General features: G+C 43.4%; 2 protein-coding genes across 2 annotated transcripts; one reads left to right on the top strand and one right to left on the bottom strand.

Annotated features, from left to right (window-relative positions):
* Window positions 1-1,045: 1,045 nt before the first annotated feature.
* Window positions 1,046-13,931, bottom strand: steap3 (STEAP family member 3, metalloreductase). Its single transcript, XM_048234635.1, is given in 6 exon segments — window positions 1,046-1,537; window positions 1,539-1,670; window positions 9,736-9,900; window positions 12,069-12,596; window positions 12,859-13,417; window positions 13,707-13,931. Coding segments are annotated over 5 exon segments (1,464 nt in total). The 5' UTR covers window positions 13,345-13,417; window positions 13,707-13,931; the 3' UTR covers window positions 1,046-1,384.
* An 11,507-nt stretch (window positions 13,932-25,438) lies between these two features.
* On the top strand, window positions 25,439-27,496 carry c1ql2 (complement component 1, q subcomponent-like 2). Its single transcript, XM_048234891.1, has 2 exons — window positions 25,439-26,363; window positions 26,870-27,496. Exons 1-2 carry the CDS (start codon window positions 25,782-25,784, stop codon window positions 27,047-27,049), a joined length of 762 nt encoding a protein of 253 aa, XP_048090848.1. The 5' UTR covers window positions 25,439-25,781; the 3' UTR covers window positions 27,050-27,496.
* The last annotated feature ends 434 nt before the right edge of the window (window positions 27,497-27,930 follow it).

The following is a 27,930-nucleotide window of genomic DNA, read 5'->3' as shown; positions in this document are numbered from 1 at the left end:
AGCCTAGACATGGGTAGCCTAGAACCTGTGACCTGCATGTGACATATGACAGCATTAGATAGGTGACCCACGTGAATCAAAATGTGGAGAAGGGGAGCTAGTCAATCAAATTCTACACTGGATTGTAGGTCTCCCATGTGACATCACAACACGCCTCCTTGGTATAGTTTCCATCCCCTCAGCAAAGTCAGTGCTCTGCGTTGACCTCTCACTTGGAGCGATGGGAACCGACAGATGTGACCGCGGCGGGCGACTGCGCCGAGGCCACCGATGCAGAGCTGGTGCTTCGAAACGAACCCCCTCTCACAATGCAGATAGTCCGAGGCTCTGGTGAGGATGGCTATCGCTCTCACGCCACGCTTCAGTCCTCAAATAACCCCAGGACCGCACGACTGACCACGGCCTAGTCCGGCTACGGGCACGGCTGGAGGGCCGGCACTTGCTAGTCTCCTGATGTGGAGCAGAAGCCACGTGCAGCAGTTGGACAGTGAGACCTGGCCGTGTACAACATCATATAGCTACACTAACAGCAGCACAGCAAGTTGTTCTTAATGAATCTCAGATATTCTGGTGATTAGGATATAAGGCCTAAAATACAATCATTTGTTCTTACACAACCCAACACGGTGAGCTTTTGGCATCAGTAATAAATAACAATCTGAAAAAACAACTTCATCCTTGCTATTTTTAGATAGGCACTTATAATAGTTATTATAGCAAGTGTGTCATTTCCTCATTTCTTTGGATGACTGTCGTTTACTTGTAGTGAAGTTTTTGCCAAGCTACCTTTGATGATCACAGAAGTCTCTAGTCTCTGACATACTGAAACTCATTAATATGAGCAAAAGTGTCAAAAGTGCCCAATTAAATGGTCATGGTTATGGTTATGGAATTTGGTACGCATTTGTCCAATGCGTTCACTGGCTGTGCTGCAGGTTTAGACAAGGCACTGTGTGCAGTATGGGTCTTGAATGATTGAACGTTTACACAAAAAAAATCATAATTGTTTTTAAACACTGTGTTCTTTCCGACAACAAGTGATTCATTGTCCCACAACAGGTTTTTTTTATCATTCAGAAAAATCCTCCTACAGCAGCTAAAATAACACCAGTAGACGCCACAAGAGGGCTATTTGGGGCTTGGACAAAAAAGGAAGTAACTGACCAAACTCCTACAGGAACTGTGCCAGTGCGGTGAAGGATATGAAAATACCAGTACCTCTGTCTCAAAAATACTACATTATATATATCGCTATGTAATATCTCAACATACACCAATGTCCAGTTTTACTTTGCTCTCTTCTTATGTCTCTTACACAGACAGATACACACACACACACACACACACACACACACTCCCTCACACACACGCACACACACAGGTCTCAGACGTCACTGATGTGCTCGACTCCATTCCCCGCCTCCTCGGGCAGCTGGAAGCGGATGCAGCGTTCCTGCTCCCAGCCGCGGCGGATGCGGGCCAGGCGGAGCGCCACGCAGGGCACGGACAGCGCCAGGCGGCCCAGCAGCACCAGCGCATGGCAACGCCAGCGCCAGCACGAAGGTGGGCGGCAGGTAGAAGTGGTACTGGGACGCCGTGAAGGCCCGGTCCCAGCCAAACAGCAGCGTGTGGAGCGTGGCCATCACCAAGGCGGCGTAACCCAACCGCGACTGGAGAGGAGAGAGACAAAGAGGACGGGGGTTAGGGTGGAGCTCCAGAGGGGTCAGAGACGAGGGGAGGACATAACTGAGGAGAGGGGAGGAATAAGATGGAAGGAGAGAGGGAAGGAGGGATCAGAAAAGAGAGAGAGGTAAGTTGAGGGAGTGTGTGTGTGTCTGTGTGTGGTGGGGGGGGGCTGGGGTTATGATATCATAATTGGAGAGGCAGAAGAAAGGAAGGGGTGGGACAGAGAGAGGCAGAACAGAAGAGGTAAAAAAAGGAATGAGAGTAGAGGTAAAGGGAGAGAAGGAAGGAGAAGGGGATGACTATGGAGGAGAAAAAGAGGGCAAAAGGAAATGGAGAGGGTGGGAGAGAGAGAGATGTTTTATGCATGATCTGGAGCTGCACACACACTTATGAAGACAAGTATGGTTTTATGACTTCTTGAACTCGGTGGAGCTCAGACACATAATCCGGAACATTCCTGAAGAGAAGAGTAGAGGCCGAATGCACAACCAGAGGGCATGAGATGCAGCAGACTCGAGACTCAAAATGGCCCAGACTGTTGTTGCCTCACAGGGATGGAGACTACATTTTTCTTTTTACACACACACACACACACACACACACACACACACACACACACACACACACACACACACACGCACACACTTACTGGTATTCTCTTTTTTTCCCAAACATAGTGGAGTGGTTCAACTCAAATTTTCATAACAATTTATCATTTTATGATAAATGCATCAAATTTGGAAGAGAAAGAGAGGGGATTTGATCAGACTTAGGATCGTACGCATCTCGGATTTGGCCTCTGGGCCGACAAATATGGATTCTATTTGGTGGAAAATAATAGAAAACAGAAACTAACAACTAATACAGTTTCATATTTTACCATAAATCAATCAAATTCATGTTTTAAAAAGAAGTCGAAAGAAACAGGTTATTTTGATATTGGTGTTGAATTGTATATTTATCGGGGGCGTTGTGGCGCAGCTGGCTATAGTGCTCATAACACACTTAGGGGACCCAGGTTTAAATCTGACCTGTGGTCATTTTTCCGATTCCACCCTATCTCTCTCTCCCACTTGCTTCTTGTCACTTTCTCCACTATCTTATCAAATTAAATGCAAAAAAACATAACATAACATAAACATAAGAGCCCAAATACATACAGTATATACAAATATATACACAATACAGACTGTAAGATGTAGATGTGAGTGTGGGCACACTGGTAAAATAGTAAATACTACACACAAGTGTAGTATAATTGGTAATTAGGCAACAGTTGTTGTGAGAAGTGCCATGCTCAATGAAGCTCACAATATTTTAGTTACTGCTGTTGCTTCAGCCCTGGTGTGAAGCCCTCCTAGTAAAGACAAGCAAGTTTATCTGTGTTCAAAGAAATAAGGGCACCGACAAAGGCAACCAGTTCTACTGCCTCTATGCCAGTCTTTAATGGAAACATAATTACAGATATCTCAATGAACCACAATGACATCAATAGATGGTAAATTCTATCCTGATTAGCTGCATACTTGAGGTTAGTGATGCACCGATGTGAAAATTGTGGCCGATACGATAACCGATATTAATTTTGCTGTTATGGCCGATACCGATATTTACCGATGTCGATATATCTGTTTAGAAAACACATTCTTATGATAATCAAATAAAGAGCTATTTTCCAAAATGCATTTTTTAAAATAACGTTTCAATAGCCTACCTTAGAACACCAGAGGATTACAATATAATAGAATATATCTGTATTATTTTATATCCTGATATAAAAAGAGAGAATACTGAATGTCTGATATTTATGACAGCACTTTATGCAGATTAGCCTAGGTAGGTATGGCACACTATAGGCCTACTATTTATTTTACAACTCTCCCTCTTTAATTCAGCTGTGTGGTTGAAGCCTGGAAATATTGTAAACAAAGTAGCATAGTAGCATAGTTGGCTAGCTTATCATAGTCTACTGATTGGACTGTTCAGTTTCCCCATGTGTGTTTAAGTTTAAAGGTAATATTTGTTCTCCTTGGTACAGGCACTTTTGGGAAACATTGGTATTGAGATGATCAGTCAACTTGAAACCAAGAGTTTTAAACAAATATGTGCAGCATGCTAATGTTGCTAAGCAGATTTAATAGTAATTTAGCTAGTCGTCTTCTATGAGTCCTTGCTTTCACGATTGTAATGTTTTATTTGGATTGCGTTGGCGAAGTGTGGCGTGTCCATTGAGTGAGCGAGAGAGAGCGGGGCAAAGAGAGGGGTGTTGTAAAATGGTGTTGCGGCTCCTTTAAGAGAGCTCCGTGTGTGTGTGTGTGTGGGGGAAGCTGGGAAGGAGGGAGATAGAGTGAGGAAGTGTATGCATGCGACTGGAGCAGAGAGTGTGGAAGTTCAAGTTGGAGTCTGTACACAGTGTGAGCGGTGTTACTGTCCGAAATAAAACTCCATAAAGTTCAGCTCGTGTATTTTGCTCATCGAAATGGGACCCGTGACCCGACGTTATTTTATCTTAACATCGGCCCTCGAATAACGAATCTCCCCTGCGTTTCTGACTACGGTCTGAAACAAAGCAGGAAAGGTTAACAGGGGGTTTATACTGTTTGGTAAAGTCTACAATGAAAGCAACGTAGGCTACCGCCAAGTAAAGCGGGAGATGTGTGTTGTTTATGCGGCCGCGTAAGCTGCAAAGCACTGCTAGACACTAGAAAGGGTGTGTCGGTTCTGCCTTTTCACACCGCAACACAGGTTTGTGGATATGAGTGTTGCGATTTCAGTTTTGAATCGCATATGGTTACAGCCCTATTAAATTCCTATTACGACCATATAACTACATTCTGCCTGATACACAGTTATATTTAGCCTACCGCGAGATGTAGTGCAAGGCGTGACATGACATGCAAAGCCAGCCATCAACTTGACTGCAAGCAATGCGAAAGCAGCGATACAACGCAACGCTTTGAAAGAACTTTTGTCAGATGCCCAGTGTCTTCTTTCTGTCAGTCTTGTTGCCCTGCTATTTTAAATAAGAAATATGATGCAATAGAAGGGCATATTTAACTGGATTCAGTGTAGACAGATAACACGCTTGGACTTGCACTACACACACGTCAAATACACAGGAATGATTATCGGCATGTTCACATCGGCCCTATTTTGACATCGGACCGATACCGATGTGTAAAAAAATGACCATATCGGCCGATATTATATCGGCGGCCGATATATCGTGCATCACTACTTGAGGTTGAAGATATTTGGGCACATCTAGTTTCTCACATACTGGAACCTCATGATAACATAGCCTTAATTATTCTCTTGTTCAGTTCTGCACTGGACTTGAATTAGGAACCTCAGGCAAAGATATTGTAAAAAACACATATATGATTTTGGCCTATTGATTAAATTGTAATTAATTGAAAGCTCTGTCAGTGGCTTTGGATACAAGCATCAGCTAAATGACTAAATGTAAATGTTTATTTTGGACTGATTCTTAATACATGCAATACAATGTGATGCAAGGGCTACCCAGCGCAATATAGATCTATTCCACTCAGACACAGTGACAGAATATATCTATTTGTTTTCCTCAGCCGGCTTCCTCAGTCTGTTTGTCCTGCACTAACAACACTGAGGCAGAGAATGCGATAAGCAAGTGAAGAAAAAGAAATGTGGCCGTCTATCCCCATAAACTCTATATACTCCATATTTTCACTCATTCATTCTGCACTCACTCGTGACTGCCCTTATGGGAACTATGGGTGAACTGCAACCGGTTTCGATAAAATGGGAGTGAACAGGCTCCCCGTAGACAGGCTCTGATGGAGGCTACCTCTCGTCTCGTTGATCTGGTTGTAATCTCACCAGAAGTTGCTGCAGCTGAGCTGTTAGATCTATAGAGAATCTACTTCCATGCAATAACATGGTCTGATCCATAGGCAAGTCATTATTTTCATAATCATGGGGCAACGCTTTGGGTGAATGTAATGTAGCTTAATTCACAAATGAAAAGTAGTTCTGACATTTCAACAACGAAACAGAGTTTGCCATCATTGCGAGAAGTCACCAAATTTGTCGCTAGATAAGATTTTCTGTTGCTGGGGATGGCCAAGAGTTGCTAAACTGGTAATACTGGAGTACACGGGAGAACTAGTTTAGAGCTTCAGATCCCCGATCTAAGATGGCGACAGTGTTCACGCATGCTGAGAGCCCAAGGCCACATCTAGTCAGTATATCTATAGCCCCCAGGGGCCAAATCCGAGGCACCTACGATTCTAAATCTGATCAGACCCCCTTTGTGAGGTTTTATACCAAATGTGATGCTTTTATCACAGAGTTATCCATTTTTGTGCTTAACTGCCCCACAAACGCAATTATTCCACTCATATATATATATATATATATATAAATATATATGATATATTTATGATTTAAATGATATATATTATATATCGTCCATGATGTACTGTACATTACTGCCCAGCATACAGTAACCCTGACATACCCTTGAATTTTGGAATTCAACCACCTGTAGGCTTTAAACTCCTTAACACAGAATACTGTGACTTCTCACTGTCACAACTACTGAACTACTACTCTCTCACACACACACACACACACACACACACACACACACTTAAAAACAAACTCAAGCAAGCACACACTCTTCGATGCGGGTTTCCCTGGCTGTGGCGTGTACTGTACTGACCTCAGGTCACCTACGTGCAGGACCACACAATCGGGGCCCGGGGGAGGCGGAGGCTGCAGTGACCTCGCTGGGGCCGAACTCTCTCCTCTAATGAGACCCCTCCAGCTTCACACTCGTGACGACACCGAGCACGCTCAGACCGCACAGGAGCAGGTAATTATTTGTGCCCCCAACCCACCAGCCTAATGCTTAACGAGGGGGAGGGTGGAGAGGGGAGTGGCTTGTTCCTTCCATTACAACCCCTGGTGAGTCTGTGGGCTCCAGGCACCAGATCACATGACGTGGCTTTTTAGAGACAGAGACGGAGGAGGAGGAGGGAGGACTTTAGCTTTGAGCTTTAATGTGTGTGAGCAGTATGGTCCAAATATGCTGGGCAAAAAAAAAAATCTTGACAATGTCTGGTGCTGAGATATCGGCGCTTCTTTTCGCCCTGTGACATGAATAAATGAAAGAGAGATATGCAACATATGTGTGGGGCTATCCTTGTAATAAGAAACTGGTCTGCAAAAACCTCACTCTCATCTTTCATCATGGAAGCTGTAAGTACGGATCCATACACTGTGTTACATTACTACGTTGCCAGTGTATTGTTATATCTGTTTGGAAACTACTTCCATGGCAACAACCATGATTTCTTCAATGTTACGTCCAGTAGCCTGAGACCGGACAGCTGTCACGCAATCCTCAGCGCAGGCTTATGAGGACCTGACGGACCCAATGTGACCCGAGGAATTGTGTCGAGATATTTCCTAACGCCTTAGGAGGTCTGACAAGGCAGAAGACAGAGGGAGGAAGAAGGGGGGGGGGGGCAAGAGACAGAGGGATTGAGATTGAGAGAGAGGAAGAGAGAGCAAAAGAAAGAGAGAGTGTGAGACAAAGAGAAACAGAAACAGAAAACCGAAAGGGGACAGAGAGAGAGAGAGAGAGAGAGAGAGAGAGAGAGAGAGCCCGAGTTTTATCCCAGGATCTAGCTGCATGTGACTAATCTCATGCCGTCTGGATCAGCTTAACATAAACATGAAGGAGCAAAAGAGAGAGAAAGAGAAAGAGAGAGAGAGAGAGAGAGAGAAAGAGAAAGAGAGAGAGAGAGAGAGAGAGAGAGAGGGAAAGGAAGAGAGAGAGAGTTCAAACAGCGCAACAGCGTCAACATCTGAGGCAGAGAATGACAAATCCCCGCTAAATGAAAGCATTATGGCGGGTTTCACCTCTGTGCGTTTCCAGGGACACACGAGACGGAGACAGAAGAGCGAGGAGAGCGGCTGTTCGTGTGGGGGCCACAAGAGAGGAAAAGAGCGAGGAAGACAGCGGAAGTGAGGGACAGAGACAGGGTGAGAAAAAAGAGAGAGGGGGAGAGAGATAGAGAAAGAAAGAGAGAGAGAGAGAGAGAGAGAGAGAGAGCAACAGTGTGAGAGACCAGGCACGCGAGACAGAAAGAGAGAGAGAGAGAGAGAGAGAGAGAGAGAGAGAGAGAGCGCAACAGAGTGAGAGACCAGGCACGCGAGACAGAAAGACAGACGCAGAGAGGATGGTGACCTCAACTGAACACAACTGTTCACCCAGGCTGAGGAGATAAAACAACTACATACTTCACTGGAACACAGAGACCTCACAAAGCTGCGCGTGTTATCTCTAAACTCCACCCTAGCATACACTCTGTCCGTCAAGACTCCGTTGGATTCATAAACGAACAGAGAAGGTCAACGAGCTGAGTTGGTCTGACCAGCATTCAACACTAAACAAATGGACAAGATTGAAAGCTTGCAGACGTACTTTAAATGATGTGTATGAAGTACATGCATGCAGTATGCACAGTGGTGGCCAAAAGTATTAAGACAACATGCCATGTGTTCCCTCCCTGTCCACAAACTGTGAATTCTACAAAATACTGAGGCTACATCCACACTCTCTCACTGCAGATGCATCGGAATAAAACTGAAATGAACCGGTCGTTATATCGATTTACTTGTTACGAATCGGTTCATAACCTTTTCTCCTCGCTCAGACTCTCATTTACGTTGCAGGCAGCGCGTTCATCCCACTTCCGGTTTTGAAACTACACGTGGCACGAATTTGTGGCTAATGCAGTTTGTTTTGGGCTACATTCATTGCCGAAAGTTGTCAAAGGACCTCATTACCCATACATCTACTGCAACTTAAGCATGTGACAACTCGCACTGTTTTTCAAAATCCAGCACGAAAACGATAGTCTGAGTAGCCTTACGTTTTTTGTTGAAGGGATTTCCTTAATGTTAAAGAATAATTTGGCCCTTGCTGCTAAAATGATGCACAAATTATTATAATTTTGTTCATATTCACTCTTGACTTGTGGCACTGAGTTTCTGGTTTCTGCATATTAGGTCTACCGTTGGAACAAAATAAGCCCAGAGAGTTCATTGATATGTAGGCCTATTTTATTCTTGTAGGCTATGAGAAAATGCCCACAGTGTCTTAAGCACTGTTTTATTTTATTTCGGTATTGTCTTACCTTAACAATAGGCTACAACTCCTTGAAAACAATGAGATATAACTCTATACAATCTATAATGTCTATAAAAATGTATTTTTATGTTGTATTTGGCTGCTGTGTTTGACTGAAATGACTATTATTTTTTTCATTTCAATACAGTATATGATACAAACCTCAGTTTAGATAATCATATTCAATTGATAAAGATAGTCAATTTTTTGTCTAATTGACAACCATGACCATGATAATTAATAACATAAAATTAATGTTCACCTTGAGCAAATGATAAATCTTTCAGAATGCTTTCCATTCTTGAACTGCATCGAATTGCATCGAATCGCATCGCATCGAATCGTACTGAATCGTTTTTTATGAACATGTATCTTTTCTTGTATCGAATCGTGCCCATGTATCTAGATGTGAATCGGATCGTCTTTTACATGACAGATTCACACCCCCAATGCCTCCTAATAGAACTCGAGCCCAATGCGGTATCTAGCTTTCTAATATCTATGTCCAGATGCATGTTTGCCATTCAGAACACTGAACCCCTGAAGCACATATCACATGACCATTCACACAAATCACATGACCATTCACACAATTCTCAGCATTGTAAAATGAAGAACTGAACTGCATTGCAGCTGCAACCAAACCACTGGCAGGCTAGTAGTGGAGTAATAGTCTTATTATACTGATTTATATTATTTCATCATTTAAACAGTGAATTTCAATATTTTGGCCACCACTGTATGTACACACACACGTACACAAAGCATGAGCTGCTCACAGACTTTGTATGACACTGCATTTTACAAACACACACACAAACACACACACACACACATTGCAGGCTCTACAGTATTGGCAGGCTCACCTGTATAAAGGTGAACTCTCTCCAGTTGAGGGAGTTGCCCACAGAGGGCAGAGAGGCCACAGCCAGCAGCGAGAGCAGCCCCAGGGCCAGGATGCCCACCGAGATGTACAACTCCATCCTCCACACCTGCTCATCATCCCACACTTCAGCCGGACCATCCTTCACCTACACACACACACACACAACACACACACACACACACACACACACACACACACACACACACACACACACACTCATATACATTAGCATGATGAGGAAAAACATACATTGACACCAACACTATACATGTGACATTGTTCAGTACAGCCACCACAGGCCTACAGTACATACCATGTTGAGTTCATAGAGAGTTCAGAGCAAAGAATGCTAAGAAGAAGAAATTAGTGGCAAAGGGAAAACAAACTGTTAGAACTGGGGAAATAAATGACAAATGACTAATGCAGTTTCATACAGACAGACACTCTACAAATGTATACCATAGGGTCCCCACCGATTTTATTGTCAACCTTTCAAAAAACTTTTCAATGACTTTTCTAACCTTAAATGAAATTTCCATGACCTTTCATACCTTACAAGTGCAAATACTGTAATACCTAATGAACAGGTTGGGCTTAGTAATTGAATGAAATACAAAATAAAGTACAAAACTTTTTTCCATTCCTTGTCTAATCGGTTAGATAAGTGGAAACTATCACACACTGGAGAAAGCCTCCTTCATGGAGGAGTAGCTGGGGTGACACATTTCAGCTGCTGCACAACATGTGTTCACTTATCATTCACTTGAATGTGGGTCTGTCCACCTATAGGCCTCAGGAGAAGCACAGGCAGTATTACTGACACCTAGAGGGGGTGAGTGAGGCACAGATTTGGGGCAGGGTGTGTGTGTGGTGTGTGTGTGTGTGTGTGTGTGTGTGTGTGTGTGTGTGTGTGTGTGACAGGGGCTCTAAGCGGCGTGTGCTGCTAATTAGCAAGGATGTGATTGCCATGCAGCGCCTCTTCTCAGTTCCCAAGGAGACCGGGGAGGGATGGGGGTGAGGATCCTATGTTTACCCTGCCGTCTCTCCCACATCCAGAATGACATGGTGTGTGTGTTTGTGTGTGTGTGAGAGAGAGCTTTAGAGAGACAGGGAATGCAGGAGTGAGGGGTAGATAACTTATCTGGGGTCTGCATCAAACACGAAAAGGCTGCTGTGTGTCCATGTATGTGTGTGTATGTGAGAGAGAAAGAGTGAACAAGTGTGTGTGACGACAAATGTTGACAGTAATAATTCTCATAAAAGAGAATAAATCTCCAAGTGTGTGCAGTGTGTGTGCGTGTGTGTGTGTGTGTGTGTGTGCGATATAGTCTTGCGTCATAGGTCACAAATAGCCCACCGATACAGCATGGGATGCACAAAGCTAATTGCTGTAATAACATCTGTGTAATCTCCAATCAAGCAACACTCCTTAACATTCATCGCAACAGTGGGTAGCTTATCACTCAGACTAACGCAGTAGCCTCCATTGGGGTGTTGATTAGCGCAACCTCACACCACCCGCGTGCATTGGGTGTCATTAGTCGGGGGGGGCAGCAGGGAACCACTGGCAGTGCGGTAGAGTTCAGCATTATCACAGGGAGAGATGGAGGCGGGTGGGGTCGGGGGTTGGAGGGGGTTTGGAGAGTGGGACAGGGTGGGGGGCGGGGGGGGAGGGTGTTGGAGGACGGCGGGGGACAGCAGACAGCAGCTGAACACCAGTGCCAGGCCCCAGGCCCTTTTTTGGCGCCAAAGTGTGGGGGCACAGATGTATGACAAAGACGACACGAGGGAAAGAGGATGTGGCAGGAACAGGAGCTGAGCAGAGAGAGAGGGAAAAAGCCTGACGCCATCACGTCAGGAGACAAGCTGAATGTCTGAGCGGATTCTCGACCTTCAGAAATGAATATTCTAGAAGAATCCAAAGGTCAAATGGTGTATAGAGGATAGAAAACAAATAGGCCATGTAGATCTGGCATGCTTGAGCCTAGTTAGGTTTATACATTCAATTCAAATTCAAATTCATTCAATTGATTGGGTCAGTTTCTTACCATTACCATTTTATTACCTGTACCTGTGTTAGCCCATCAACAATGACACTTGATGACAGTACTGTGTATGATAGTACAACAGTTGTCTTCAATATGATTTCACTGGATTTCATGCACAGCTGGATAGACCAGCCTTGTGTTTTTGAGTGTTATTTTGGTTCATACAGTATAATCAAGCAGATCAATTCAACACACATCATCATTTCAGTAAATAAATACCTCTGAGGCCCACACTATTTAAGGACACTATTTATTTCTCACTCACCTGCTTGTATGCGGTGTTGAGCATCTTATAGCGGGCCGACCTGCGCATGGGCAGACACAGGCTGTAGATGGCGTGCAGTGCGGCGCACAGGAACGCCAGCAGGCCCATCTGCTTGCGCGCCTGCAGCCAGCGGTCCAGCCAGTCGGGGAAGCGCCGGTATTTGGTGCCGAGCCTCAGCTGGAGGAACGCCGCCAGCAGACCCGGCAGGTACACCAGCGCCAGCATCACCATGGCGACGGCGGGGAGCGTGACGTTGACAGTGTCGATGGGCAGCTTGTAGAAGACGTTCTTGCCGTTGACGACGTAAGGGTGGAGGACATCATGCAGGAAGTTGAAGAAGTAGAAGAAGAAGAAGAGGGAGAGGGCGCAGACCACGGGTGTCGTCCATGTGGGGAAGAGGCGCAGAGGGGCGTTCTCGATATCTCGCGCCGAACTGAGGCGGCCCAGGTCCACAGGTATGAAACCCATGTCCCGGCACAGCTGGGCCACAGAGGTCTTGGCCGCCACGTTGTCACCACACAGTAGCACCTGCAGAATGTAATAATAACATAATAATAACATTATGTACAAAACATAATAACTAGTCCAGATATATGGGCTTTTATGTTTTTAGAAATGAGTCTATGTATTCTCCATTCATTATTTACTCTTATCTCTTTTCTAAATGCTGACTCTCGGAGCTTTGCACAACAATTACTATGCACTGTACTGTCTGTACCTACGTGTACAAATAAACAGAATATCTTGAATCTAATAGCAGAACATGATATTAACATCTTTTGGCACACACCTGTCTACTGCCGTCTCTTGGCCCAGTCTGCAAAGTCCAGGCGGAGATGACGTTGAAGCCCTTCACCACCACACTGTCAGGGAAGAGTGTTGCGAGCTGCTCCGCGTTGGAGGGCCCGTCGTGATTAATGCGCATACCATTGCTAACATCCACCAATGTTTTCCCTGCTAGAGACTCTTTAAGTTCACTTAGCGTCGAATAGTGTTCCACAAACAGCCCAACGAACACCAGGTCGGCCTGTGAAGCGGCCTCCTGTTGGGTTGTCACATCCGCCTCTTCAGGGAAGAGCCCAGAGGAACGTTTGGGAGTGCGGCTTCCGACCACCACCCGGTAGCCGGATGCCACCAACCGCTGTGCCAAAGAACGAGAGAAATCCCCCGTGCCAAGTATACCCACCAGAGGAGCGTCAGTACCAACGTCAGATAGGGGGCCTTGCGGGCGCCGTGAAGATCTCAGAAGAGGTTGTTTCATATCTCCCTGAGGCATGACTGTGGAAGAGTCTGGGTATGCTGTACTGTTTCCCTTCTTCGTCCTGTAGCGTAAATGCCCCAAATGTAGCCTATTCAACAAAGCAGGTCTGTAAGTAAGTGGAATGCTTCGCTTACGGACCCAAAACATTAGACACATGCCAATTTCAGATCGGCTACTAAATATGGTGCTGTATGAACATATTCATAAAACAGGTCTTCATCATGGTAACTGTTAATGATTTTGTAACCCAAAAGTCAAATAGGCCCGTCGACATAGTATTTCACGTTACAGCTGTACTGTAGTGTTAATGTCAGCAACTAGGCTAACTGTATGTCAGCATGATCAACGTTCAGCTAATTCAGTTAGCAGCAACTCACCCACGTCCTTGATTGATCTCTCAGAGTCGGACAATATTTACGCTTATGAAACTGACACCAAATGACTTAACACATGTGTACAGTATAGTTAACATATAATGAGGGAAAACACCCACTACAGCTACATAATTTACCTATTTAACTTTTTACACTAAGTTGACTTTTCGCCTTGGTTCCCTTTCAACCTGCCTGTCTGCCAGCTCCGCTTCCTCCGCTCTGTGTAACTTTCACACCGTGACGTTTCACGAACAAACCCCGCCCTTCATCGTTCTGTGTGCAGGAGATAAAAAGTTCCACGAGAACTTGGGACTGGTTGAGCCTTCAAGTCTTCTCTCTCTACAGGTCTATCTACACTGCATATTGGTCCAATACACAAGTCAGTTGTTGTCCTCTGACTACTGATAAATAAAGAAACGAACAAGAGATACATTTAATGTAATTTAGGCTACAGTAGTAGGCTTTCACTCACTGTTGTGCAAAATAATCACTTGTTAGAAACTGGAAAATTGTATGCTAAATGGTTAAATATCTGACAGATAAAGGGAGTGGTGAGATGATCTCAGTAAGTGAAGTGAAACCTGCCAGGAGAAAGTTGCAGAATACCATGGAATTATGAAATACCAATGAGAAAAACAGTATTATGTAAGGGATAATGGACGACACGGTGGTCTGTTCACAGAAGTTAATGCACGGTCGAGGTTGTAAAACGGCCCCGACGCGAAGCGGTACTGTAAGTGCTTTAATTTCTAACTTTGAAACATCGCTATTTTACTTAGCCTGCTGTCATCCATCTAGCTAAAAGCCATCTCCGTCATATGCAACACTGTTGCCATGTTCTGAACGTCTGCATTCTCGCATTTTACAGCTCAGATGCAACGTGACAGTTCATTTAAACTTCACAATGAGTTCGGCGAATTAATATAAAAGTGTGATACGGCCAACAAAATGGATCGGGTATGGTTGTAACACATTTTTCTTCAGCACCTAAAACTACCATTTCTTTTAAAGCTACAGTTCTGGAACTTTTTTGGCAAAGTAACCACATTTGTCTACTACAAGTGGCAACCATTTAAATCTCTTCAACTATATTACAGAATTTGTGAGATTATGACAAATACAGTGTGTACCTTTGTTACAACCTACCCCACTACTGGGGTAGATTGTAACAGGTACAAAAAAATGCAGAAAAACAATGGAATTCCATTTGATGTACTGATTTATTGCATAAACAGGGTACACAGGGTGTGAAAATAGATTCACCAACATATTGTATACCATACAATCCGTTCTTCACATAGAGAATGAAGATCATATTAACGTTTTAAACTAAATATAAAAAACACAGCGTTTATACTTTTGTGTGTGTATGTATTTGTGTCTCTCATGGAAAGAGAGAGAGGGCTGAACAGTCACACACACAAAGATGAAATTAAACAGACATTAAATGGGTCTACTAGCCCCATTCCACAGGTTGTAACATATTCAAAAATTGTGTTACAACCTACCCCACCACTGTCATCCATTGTTTAGCTAGCTGTATTAGCATGGTGCTTTGACATTAGCAAGAGAGAGCTACACCATTCTTTACTAGAGAAACTATAGTTTGACCTGATGTAACTCATACAACTGTATCTACAATGGTAAAAGCACTAGAAAAAAATAATAATAAAAAAAAAGTTACTTTCTTACCTCAGATGTTGAATTTTTCTCCTTACTCCGGGATAAATGGCACTAACAACTTGAAAATGTCCATGTGTGATCGTTAAGGAAGTCTGAGCAGTCAGAAACTGTCACATGGCTCATATCCTATCCCTGATTGGTGGAATTGGTGATGTTACAACTCCATGTTACAACCATACCCGGTCTCCCCTACTTCATAGGTGTGCAAATAACATACGGTTAATGGTCGTTCTAAATTACGTAGGACAATGGGAAATTCAACCAAGCAGTGGAATAATAGACATTATTGTTTAAAAGAAAACATATAAACATATCACCCCATGTCTTCGTACATATAATAGAATGGCACATTTTCGTAATAGGGTGTTTCTTCAACTCCGGGCACTTTTGGCCTTTCAACTTTTAGAAAAATAATTATCTCCAAACACACATTCAAAATCATTGATACACTCATCAATATTGCTTGAAACAAAGTATGATACTGGGCACAATTGCATGACATGGAATATTGTTATTTTTTATCAGTTTTCTAAATCGTAAGGGAAAAATGTCATTTCCACCACACCTCAAATTATGTCCAAAAAAAATGTCATTTCCACCACACCTCAAATTATGTCCTTTATTTGCAGATTATACAATATAATTCATTATGTTACATTATATATCAGTTACCATGTCTATGACTACCTAATCATACCACATAACAAATCCTAAGACTTTGTGAACTAAATGTATATTGCTTGAAGTTGCTCGGTACAATGAATTATGTTTTTCATAATCAAAAATACTCTTTATTTAGTCACTCATATGTTTTTCTATTAATAATGAAGTATGGATTATAGTTTCTGAAAATAGTATAAGTCTATGTCACCTGGAATTATGTTTTATTCCCTTAAAACATATGTTGTGATGGTCATTTCGTGGTGGAAATGACTGTGGGTACTGTGGTGGAAATGACATTGCATCACTAAGACAGCTGACTTTGTGGTGGAAATGACCTCAATTTGTGGTGGAAATGACTGTGATGGAAATGACATTCTCACAGTTTTCAGCCATATATAATCACATTCCATTGCCATACCCAGATACTTTTGGAGATAGGGCACAATGTATCCAAAATACACACAACTATGCTTTTTTTTTCACTTCTTTTGCATATTTTGACAAAGTTACAGCTGTGGTGGAAATGACGTCGAATAAAAATACTCTATTCTCAAGTGATGGTTACAATGATTTTTCTTCAGTTTCTGATCACCATATGTCTCTGATATTTGCCATCAACCTTTCTTCTTTAGTAACACTATGTTTTCCCCTGGTAAACAAATAAACATTTTTAGGTAAAAAAGTATATATTACTTAGTAAGAAATTACTTAGAAATAGTTTGTGTGGTGGAAATGATGGAAAACCTGGGGACACTGATGTTTTCCCTAAAAAATAGTATACATATATTATTTGTATTAGAAATTGAAATGGTATGTGTTTATTTAACTCTTTCTTGCAACAAACATGGTACAAAATCATCTAGGGTTAATTTGTCTTTAGTGTATTTTAACAGTTAAAGGTTACAAGTCTGGGTTGGGGACAAGCTCAAAACAGCCAAATCCACTGATAAAAGCCCCTCTAAGAGCAGTAAATAAGAATATATAGGCCTGATTAATTTTTTATAGGATGCTGGTGATCTGGCCTTTGCAAATTGACACGACTGAAACAAAATTATATTTTTCCACAAAAACAACCAAAAGGACACAAAAGTGCCTGTAGTTGGAGATTCACCCAATAATGACAAATGTAATGGTATTTATTTATTTATTTTTCTTTCAGCACACCATTAAAATAAGGATGATGTATTTTATTCACATTTTAATGTAGGTTAGTCAAAATCCTAGGCTGAGAGAGTGACTGGAAAACATGCCAAAGTTGGACTTTGACCGCAGGTTAGAGGCTGTCATCACCACTACATCAGGCTGCCTTTGCTGGGAGGGAGGCGCTCCATCTGGTTAAACCCTTTATGTTGTGTCTCAAAGGTGGACATGTGCATGGCTGGACCACCAGCATCTTATTGGTCACCCCCACTAGTAGCTGGAAAGATGCTCATGGGTCCAAATGTGCTGTTAGGCAGTTCTCAGGCTTTTCCCACTCTTTTCAAATTTGCAATGTTGTCTTTTCTCTTTGCCCTTGAACAGTATCATGGTCAGACACAGCACTATTTTTTTTGTGGGGAGACATCCACAGATTAGTCCTGTCGTATTAGTGACTTGATTGGAATAGAATGGAATAGAATAGAATTGGATGGACTGGAATGTGGATATGGATGTGTCACTGCCACAAGCTCACTGAAGCTGCATTCATTTGCGTGAGGCCTCTCACTGGCGAGTCTGCCTTGGGTTTCGTGTTATATCGCGGCTCCACCCTCATCCCATGTAAAAGGATGTTGAGTCCGCACACCAGAATCTGCAGAATAGGCAGATTCTGTGCGGACTCAACGTTCTTTTACATGCTTGTGCTTTCCTGTCCAGCACCCAGTACTCAACGATTTGGATGTGCGTGCTGCACCATTGAACTCTCATCCACCCTCATCCCAGCCAACAGCTCTGCCTCAGCTTGCACTGAATGCCAAACGTGTCCATCCAAAAAATAAGTAATAATAATAAAAAAAATCCCCCCACTTGTCACTTGTACCCCCTGTCCACTTCACTCCCACAAGTTGCTTGTCCGCATTAGCATAACCTTGATGGCATCCTTGGTTCGGATAAGGTGGCTGTAGTGAGACTCCATAGTCTGAGGCTTCTGCTCCCAAGCCACTGTTCACACTTCTGTAAGCTGAAGTGACAAGCCACACTGCATTAGGGAGTAAATGAGCAGCTCCGCTGCTTGTGTGCACTGCTTCTGTCGCATGCTGCCAACTGAGGCAAGTGTTGTGGTGGTCTCAGTATGTCTAATGTGGCTGTGAAAATACTGTGTGCCATCAAGCAAATGTGTTCTTGCTATGAATGAGCTCACAATGTTAATTGTGTGAAGTGAAAATCAAAGTGCATGCATCACAGACATTACTTAATCAACAAAATTGTCACATATTTTCTGTTTTAGAAACAGGACTGTGTGCATTGATTTAGTCACTCATCTATGGCACAGACAATCCTCTAAGTGATCCGGGATGCCCTCTGTGAGAAGGTGACCATTAGCTGCCCGAAAACAAAGCACATATTTAAAGATTCACCTTCAGTCTTTTGCTGCCAAATATAAAGTAAACGACTGGGAAAGCACACTGCAGACCAGTATTTATTTTCTAACACTTCTCTTCTCTTATTTATTTATTTCACAGCATTTTAGATAAATGATGGAAAAATGAAGTCATTATGACTATTAACACAGTGAGGTAGTAGTAACACGGTTCTCATTCTCACCAATCAAGCAAGCTTTTATCATATTTAAATATCTTTCATAAATACATTTTCTAACCTCCAAACCACCTCAACACAGCGTTAGACATAGCCTAGGCGCGATGTGGGTCACCTCTGTCTGGTCTCCCCTCACGGACTGACGCAAGTGGGCCCGGCGCACTGCCCTAACATATAGTGAAGGAACCTTCAGTAGCGAGCCCAAATCTGTCTGGCGAAGTTAAGATGTGTCACTACACAAAGGCACGGCACACATACACTCACACAGCCCAGGGCCTGTGACTCAGCTGATGGAGCTAACAGACTCCCAGACACACACACACACACACACACAAATAAACAAACATATAGGTCAAGCCAGACAGTGAATAGACAACAAGCTTATGATGAAGGGCAGCAGCTAGCCACCAACCCCACACATCTCACCCACCACTGTTTCTGGTGTGGAGGGAGACCATGCAGAGCACTTATAATCAGTCTGGAGGATGGTCTTGAGAATCCTGCTCTCCTAAATAGTTGTTTATTACAAGTGTATTGTTTACACTTTAATTTACGAGAGCACAGGACGCATTTATAGGCTGTTGAAGTCCTAAGATTGTATTCACATTTTTTTTTATCATTGTCAGACATTGACATTTGTGTAAAATATTATTGTCAGAACAACACCAAAGCAAAAAAAAATCCACCAAGACCATTTCATTTCTGCACCACCATGATGATGTGTCAGATAAGTGAGGAATTTATGATTAGTCCATTCTCCGTCACATTACACCATTGCAAATTCTATTGATCTTATCCACAAAGACAAGCGAAAGGCAGAGAGACAAGATAGGACAAGCTCACCCTCACCCTCCACCCCCCACTCCCAAACAGAGTCATAAAAGGCCCCGAAGATGCCTTTATTTATTTCCAAAGAGCTGTCCTCAGCCATGCCCGCCTCTGCTGCTGGTGTCAGAATCTTTTAATTTGACCTTTTTATATGCCAGCTCACGTGCGTGCCCGCGTGCCGCCGAGTCCGAATCGTCCACGAGGACGAAGCCCCCGTGTTGTTCTCACTCCTCCCCATCACAATGGAGTCTCGTTCTCTCCCCTGCTCTCAGCTGTCAGTCATGGGGCTTGTTGACGGATGGCGACGCAAACATTCACGCTCCTCTACCCCCCAGACTCAAACTCTCTACCCCCACCCCCCCTCCCTCGGTCACTTGTTTAGGATGATAATCAGCTGTTGGGGTGGGGATGGGGGCTTGTGGGGGGCATGGGGGCAAGAGGGGTGGGGTTGGGGAGGTGTTTCCACAGCCCGTGGGCAGAGCTGTCTTCGGGGGTGAGAATGTCCTTGACGTGGGAAACAGCCTGACACATCATAGAGGAAATGCGGCTGATTGTTTGTTATGTCACCGAATCACGACGTACAGCACGGCCACGCTCGGTTCCCAGGGGACTGGAACTGTGGGGGTCATCGGTAGGTCGGACGCCCCCGAGGAAGACTACGCTCGCTGGTGAGAGGCTCAGATGGCTCTGGACGAGTGTCCTAAATGGCATCAAAGGTTGTTTTTCACACTGGATTGGACAGTTGTTTGTTTACCACAGCACATCACATTTTGCATTGCATTTTGTGACTGAAATGTTTCACACCATTGCAGTCATGCATTGACAAGACTGCTGTGACGTGACTGTGTGATACGACATGAGATTTGACATCTGGATGATTATAACATCATCTGTTTATTTTTGTGGTATGGTCCAGCTAATTGGCAACAGCTGATTAGACATTGCTTTTTTTTAGTCCTAATTCAGTTCAATTTGTGATTCATGACTGTGACAAATCACTATAGGGCTGTAGGGACATACTGTACATCAAGCCATGCATGCAAGTATGGGTATTGATTTTTCTCTCCGTGCCATGACTTCCTGCTTTTGTCTTACCATGTGTGCCCTGCAGGCTTCCATCCCATCCTCTGGGGCTGTGTCATTGGATAAGCCCCTGACTGGCGTGTCTCTGATGCGCTGCGGTCCACGTCCAAGTCCACACACACACACGCACACGCACACACACAAACACACACACACACGCACACACACACACACACACGCACACACACACACACAAAAACACACACACACACACACACACACACACAAATAAACACACACACACACACACACACACACACACACACACACACACACACACACACACACACACACACACACACACACACACACACACACACACACACACACACACACACACACACACACACACACACAGGCGAGGCTGGCGCGTGACCTTCCCCATTTGACACAGCCCCAAGGTGTGCAAATTCCACAGAAAAGGTCACCTCTGCCATCCGTGTGAGTGAATGCATGCGAACTGAGAAGCGGTGGTGGCGGCACTAGTTTTATGCTGACGCTCGACACAAAAGCCCTGGCTACAGTGTGCTGCGGGTCAGGTGGCACAAGGTAAGAGTTGAAACTTCAGCCGATGTGACAGCAAGCACAGGACACCTTGACCTGAATTCCAGCGGAAACGGATGCTGTGTGTTTATCGCCCTTGTTCATTGTGACAACTGGCTGAAATGTCACAGAAGCCCCCAATCCTGTGGCCACTCTTTATGTGTCGTCGTATAACAGGTGCTTTCGTTGAAGTAAAGTAACCTTGCGGTGAATGTACATTTCACTCTGAAGCCATGCATGAACTCTCAGATGAAATTGACCTTTTATGCTCAGACTACTGAGGTAGACACAAAGTTTTGTCATAAGGAACCTTTGATATAAGATTCAATAACTTGGAGCAATATCAGAATCCCAATATCAGAATGTATACACGGTATATATTAGCGTGTATGCAGGAGGTTATCACATGCAGTATCTGACACATTCACAATTCCACATATAAAGCTCATTTTTGATCAGGAATAATGATTATGAAGCATTAAACTATATGAGTTCATTCTTCTTACAAAGCCTAGCAATACATAATTTATATACATCACATTATACATGATCCACAACCACCATTCCTTACTATATTCAAACAGACTTGCTAGTGTAATGTTTCAAATATGTTTTACCCCCACATCAAGACACTTACCTGTCTAAGGTAACACATGATCTGTATGCGTGTGGACACTAAAACTGCTAAGCAAATTAATATAGCTCTTCTAATCTGAATGTTAAACCCTTAAAATGACATATTTCACTGTAAGCCATGAGCAACATGCAAGCCCACAGAGAGATTCTGGATAATCCACTCAGATGCCTTGCGAATATGACGCTCTGTTTTCTGTGACCTGTTCAACTGCAGATTACTGTGGTTTAATGATGGGACATGCAGCTCCGCAGGGGCTCTGACACACAGCCTGCGCTGGCCGACGCTGCAGATAAAGGCGGCATCTCTCCGCTGCAGTCCACCCACCCACACCCGTGGGGATAAGCCTGGATCTGACAGGGTGTCAACCACAGCCATGATCTCATATCTTCCACTTGTTTGTCAATCGGCTGCAGCATTAAGTCTGTGGTGTCCCATGTGTGTGCGCTTTTGTGTGAGTGCATTTGTGTGTGTGTGTGTGTGTGTGTGTGTGTTTATGTGTGTTTATGTATTACATAAGCTGTGTGGATGAAGCGTACCCCTCATTTAATTTATCAACTGGGCTGTCAGTTTAAGCAAACGGTTATTAATATAATAATCAATTGCATCTGCATGGCTACATTTATGGGATGTTGAAATGACTACATATGCAAACAGTAATGCGCACATTGTCATGCAATTTTTTGTCTAACACTTTGTTAAACAATAAATCAAACAGCCAGAGTCATTTGGAGGTAGTGGAACTTGGGCAGGCAGTCACACCATCAGAATCCCAAGACAAATGGGTTGCAGCCTCCATTATACGACCCTTCTAAGCATTACCTGCTCACATAGCAATCTTCCAGAATCGAACAGTTGAAACCAGTGTTTGATACAGTGACAAAAGAATGCATCTAGCCATGGTAGCCTGTATCGGACAACCTCTTCCATTCTTCAGATGCCTTAAGGCTGATGTTACCAGCCTAGATGCTTCATCACTCTGGTAACGATCATCAGGATCCAGAAACAATAAATGAAAAGTCCCAAAACATGCATATTAATGGCCCCATCTCCTTATACTCCAAAATGTCACACAGAATATATGTGACAACAGATTACATAAACTGTGAGGATGTGAGATTGTAGTGCTGTAATGCAAGACCTGTGATTATTCACAACACCTACCTCTAAGAATCTCACCCATCCCATTATCTGTCACAACTTAAAGGAGAATTCCGGTGTGATATTGACCTAAAGTGTATTGCAACATGATACCGAGTGTGAACGTATGTCTCATAGCCCATCTCGGCTTGTCCCCTGCACTCCAAAATCTGGTGCTAGTTAGCCGATGCTACCAACAGCTTTTTCAATAAGGGATCAGATTCCAAAAATAATTCAGTGGAAATGCATGGATTCCAGTTTCTTCCAGTAGCAGCAACTGGAATCCATGCATTTCCACTGAATTATTTTTTGGAATCTGATCCCTTATCATACCTGTTCATTCTTACTCGTTGCTTTCGACTTTATCGTGACTAAATTCAAGATGGCTGCAAACGCTAAACTTCGCGGAAGATACTGTCTGTATAAATCGCCTTGTAAGTAAACTACCAGTGCTTTTTCAAAGTTCTCAATGTCTCGCTTTAAATGTCAGGGCCCTCAGAAGTCTACCAATGAAGTGTGGAGATACATTGAGCCCTCGTAAATGGGTGTAAAACAGTGATTTATTTGCATGGCTAGCCCGATGCGAAGCACCACTATTGAAAAAGCTGTTGGTAGCATCGGCTAACTAGCCAGATTTTTTGGAGTGCAGGGGACAAGCCGAGATGGGCTATGAGACATACGTTCACACTCGGTATCATGTTTCAATACACTTTAGGTCAATATCACACCGGAATTATCCTTTAATAGCAAACTGACAGTGCAGTGAGACTTTAAATTGGGTGTAATATCACACTTTGTTTTCCTCTCTGTGTTTTTAACAATACACCTCATGTTTTGATATTGTTTGTTCATATGAGATCTCTCTCATGAACATTTATTGTGGGAATGTCATGTAGATCAGTGTTTCTCAAACTTTAGACCTAAAAAAAAGTACTTTAGCACAATAGGCCTACTCACTGAACCACCTTGCTTATTGTCTTTGCACCTTGCTTATTGTGTCAGAGGATTCAAACTGGCATCGCTTACATGGCAGTGTTGCAGTACTGTTTGGATTTACATACAAGTTGGTTCAATATTGCAAACAACTCATCTATATTATATTTTACCACGTCTGCTCACGGACCAATTGGGATAGCTTGCGGACCACCAGTGGTCCCCGGACCACACTTTGAAAAACACTGATGTAGATGGATGGATATGTGGAATAGATGGAAAACACACCTGGTGCAGGTGAATCAGATCATGGCAAGATCCATAGAAAAAGCTTTCCTGCTAGGAAAAAATAGACACACATTAAATCAGCCATGTACACTCGATAGTACTCGTCTACAGTTGAGGCCCCATGCAGAAGATTAAATATGCTTAAAAATGTCAAGAATACCAAGTCTTCAAACTACGCACTGCCCAAAAACATTTCAGGTTATTGAGCACGGATATTCCTTCTAATTTGCACCTCTTAAATGGATGTAGCTTGTCATGGACATATTTCCAATTCAGTCTGTGGCATTTCAGTCCCCCAATCCCCCATAATTTGCGCAAAATGTGTGTTTTTGGATGACAATTGTTGAGATAGGCCTACAATGTCACAAACCCAGGGAAAGAATGGCAAGGTTTTTTTTATAACTGGTAGCTTAACTGAGAGGATGGGGTGTGAAAAGTTAAACCTTCTGCACCAGAAGACAAGGATTATCAGATTTGTTTCAGATGTGAAATCATCACTTTATGAGAGATTAGGGGAGTACACAGTGTGAAATGGTGATTTTGCTTGGTTAGTTGGTAACAGATATAAGCATGATACTTGACAATAAATGATAGAGTGACCTTATGTTTGCCAAGAGCCTAGTGTAATGTCCATGATGCACAATAATAGACATCAATAACAGGTTAGGCCACTCAATACTCTTCATCACATTTCTAATGAAAGAATGGATCAGACCCATCTCGTACTCTTATACCAAATACTTTTGTATTTCCATACAGCAAGGACATTATGAAAATAGAAACGCTTAAAGTCGGTAACGCATAACTGAGTGGACTAACATCTCCAAACGGTGGTGCTGAAAGGACAGCGCCCGTTCATAAAGCGCAGCAAGGTGGCGCGGTGGCAAAAAAAAACTCTACCCAGTGTCGCTTTCCAGTGATTCGGGAGTTGTGTCACGAAGAAAACACTCTTGAAAATCCTTCTAAAATATTGTGGCGGCGATGCACGGATCATCAGTCCTACACCTGACAAGTATTAGAGGTCTGTTTTGTAATTCAATATTCCTCCCATTGTGAAATGGGATTTGTAAATCATACATAAAGATTGCACGATTATTGTTTTCGACCATAATCCAAATTTCAACAGGCTTTGTCTCTCAAGGAGTTACGTCAGAAAAGCGTTCTCCTTTCTCTCTCTCTCTCTCTCTCTCTCTTCAGCGCGCAGAGGGGCGAGGGGCTGAGATTGCTTGGAGCGCTTCACGCTCAGTCCTGAGAAGCGACTGCCCGTCCAGCCATGCCAGCATGCGTCCCCTCTGTCTGCTCTCTGAAGCGTTGTGATACTGGCATGACCGCCTAAGGCTTTTCACTCACGACAGAACGGTGGCGTTGAAAAAACTGCCATTCCTCCTGTGCACCCTCTCGGCTTCGGAACCAAGTTTTTTTCTTTTCGGAACGCACCACAAAAAAAGCCTTTCACGATTACTTCTCAAAGCCCCCCCGACTTTCTATCGCTGGCTTCTCGGGCTCTCCAGAGGAAGCGACTAGTTGCTGCTGTTGTCGGCATCGTCATGGTGTTAGCACTGATTATCGCCATACCACTGCTTGTGCAAAGTTCCAAGACTTCTGCGCACTACGAGATGATGGGCACTTGCCGGATGATTTGCGATCCGTACAGTCCGAAAGCAAGTGCCACCGCCATGGAGGTTATGCAGGACCTAAGCGCGATTCCGTCTCCGCCGTTTGTGCAAGGGACTAGAGGGGAACCGGGGAGGCCTGGGAAACCAGGACCGAGAGGTCCACCGGGGGAGCCGGGACCACCCGGTCCCAAAGGACCTCCCGGGGACAAAGGCATTTCTGGGAGGCCCGGGTTCCCTTCCTTAACGTCAGGCACAGCGCAGACCGAAACGGGAGAGGTCGGCGCGGCTATCGGGAGCTCTAAAATAGCATTCTATGTTGGACTGAAGAACCCACATGAAGGATATGAAGTACTAAAGTTCGACGATGTGGTCACGAACTTGGGGAACCATTACGATCCATCTACGGGCAAGTTCACCTGTCAGGTTTCCGGAATCTATTTCTTCACCTACCATGTACTAATGCGTGGAGGAGACGGGACAAGTATGTGGGCCGATCTTTGCAAAAACGGACAGGTAATATCTTCATTCCTCATCTGGATTAATTCAGAACGATTTGTTATTGCAGGTGGTGTTGTTAGGTACTTAATGGGGCGTCCTCCCGACATTTTAATCCGAACACAGCCTGGAAAAGTTTGAAAGAAAAATTCACAAGTCATAACTTCAGTGTACGGGTGCGCAGAGTGTAAGAGCATCTGCTCCTCTGTTCTTAAAATAAGTCTGCCAGTTCAGTCTGCTAAATAATGAGATTACTGGATTTACCAGTGTTAAAGACAGGCATATTTGCGATCTTTGACATTTTGGAAGATTATACCATGCAACATCGGATATTTTGTGTTGATCACAGGATAGGCTAAGTGGAGTAGAGCGCACTATATTTTATAGTTTTTTAAAAACGAGTTTAATGTTATAACTACCTTACTCCTTAGTGCATATAATATAGATAAAATGCAAACAAACAATATTATGATGAACTCATCAGATACACAAAATTATTGAACGGCTTCCGTTTGAATCTACAGGTCCGTGCAAGCGCAATAGCCCAAGACGCAGACCAAAACTACGATTACGCAAGTAACAGTGTCGTGCTGCATCTGGATTCGGGCGATGAAATTTACGTCAAGTTGGACGGCGGCAAAGCTCATGGGGGCAACAACAACAAATACAGCACTTTCTCTGGATTCATTTTATACCCCGATTAACTCGCCGCAAAGAGCGTCGCCAAACACCCGTGACTCTCCCTGCTTTGGAAAGAAATGCTTCAGAACTCCAAAGTACCCTACGGTTAACGTCCTAGGATTTATTTTTTATTGCTTGTTATTTATTTTTGTGATATTGTTATTGATTTTACGTTGTGAAGACCAGAGAGCTCACAGGCCAAGTCTAAATTTACCCCACTGTTCACTGTAGTTCATGAGGAGACATAGCTGCTTATTTCGTTTGAATGTGACCTCTGTGTTGTAATCAGAAGAAATATGTCTCTATGAATAGTTATATGTGATATACAATTATATGTAAGCTACAATATTTGTGAGGAAAAGAAAACCATGTGTGATGTCCCCCAGAGAATATATTATGTTTTTAATGCTTTCATATGAAATTATAACTATATTAACCAAGTATGTACATCAATAAACACTGTTTTTGTATCTTGTGTTGAGTTATTTGACCAATGGCTGAATTGATTAATGGTGAATTCTGTGTATTACTCATGCTGTATTCCTAAACAGCATACTTCTACTGGCCCTTAACTACAGTAGGCTCCATGACTCAGCGACAGCTGTCAAATGGGCTCAGGCCCTGTGTAGTCTGTCATGGGGCTAATTCAAGAACCTTCATGTTTTTATACTTTTCACCTGGATTTTTATTTTTTAAAGCAGCACATTCTCTCTCTCTCTCTCTCTCTCTCTCTCTCTCTCTCACACACACACACATGCACAAGCAGAGACATACCAAAAACAAGGCCAAGCACACAAAACACACAGTCTCACCAAAACCAGCACAAACACACTCGTGCACGTATGCGCACACACACACACACACACACACACACACACACACACACACACACACACACACACAC

Source organism: Alosa alosa, chromosome 23 (assembly GCF_017589495.1).
Source record: "Alosa alosa isolate M-15738 ecotype Scorff River chromosome 23, AALO_Geno_1.1, whole genome shotgun sequence".
NCBI classification, from domain to species: domain Eukaryota; kingdom Metazoa; phylum Chordata; class Actinopteri; order Clupeiformes; family Clupeidae; genus Alosa; species Alosa alosa.
Note: the sequence above shows the minus strand (reverse complement) of the source record. Positions and strands in the feature narration are given on the sequence as shown.

Excerpts from the sequence above, each read along its gene's own strand:
- c1ql2 (XM_048234891.1), top strand. The coding sequence starts at position 25,782 with ATGGTGTTAGCACTGATTATCGCCATACCACTGCTTGTGCAAAGTTCC. Across the intron at positions 26,364-26,869 it reads ATCTTTGCAAAAACGGACAG|GTCCGTGCAAGCGCAATAGC; the intron begins GTAATATCTTCA and ends TTGAATCTACAG.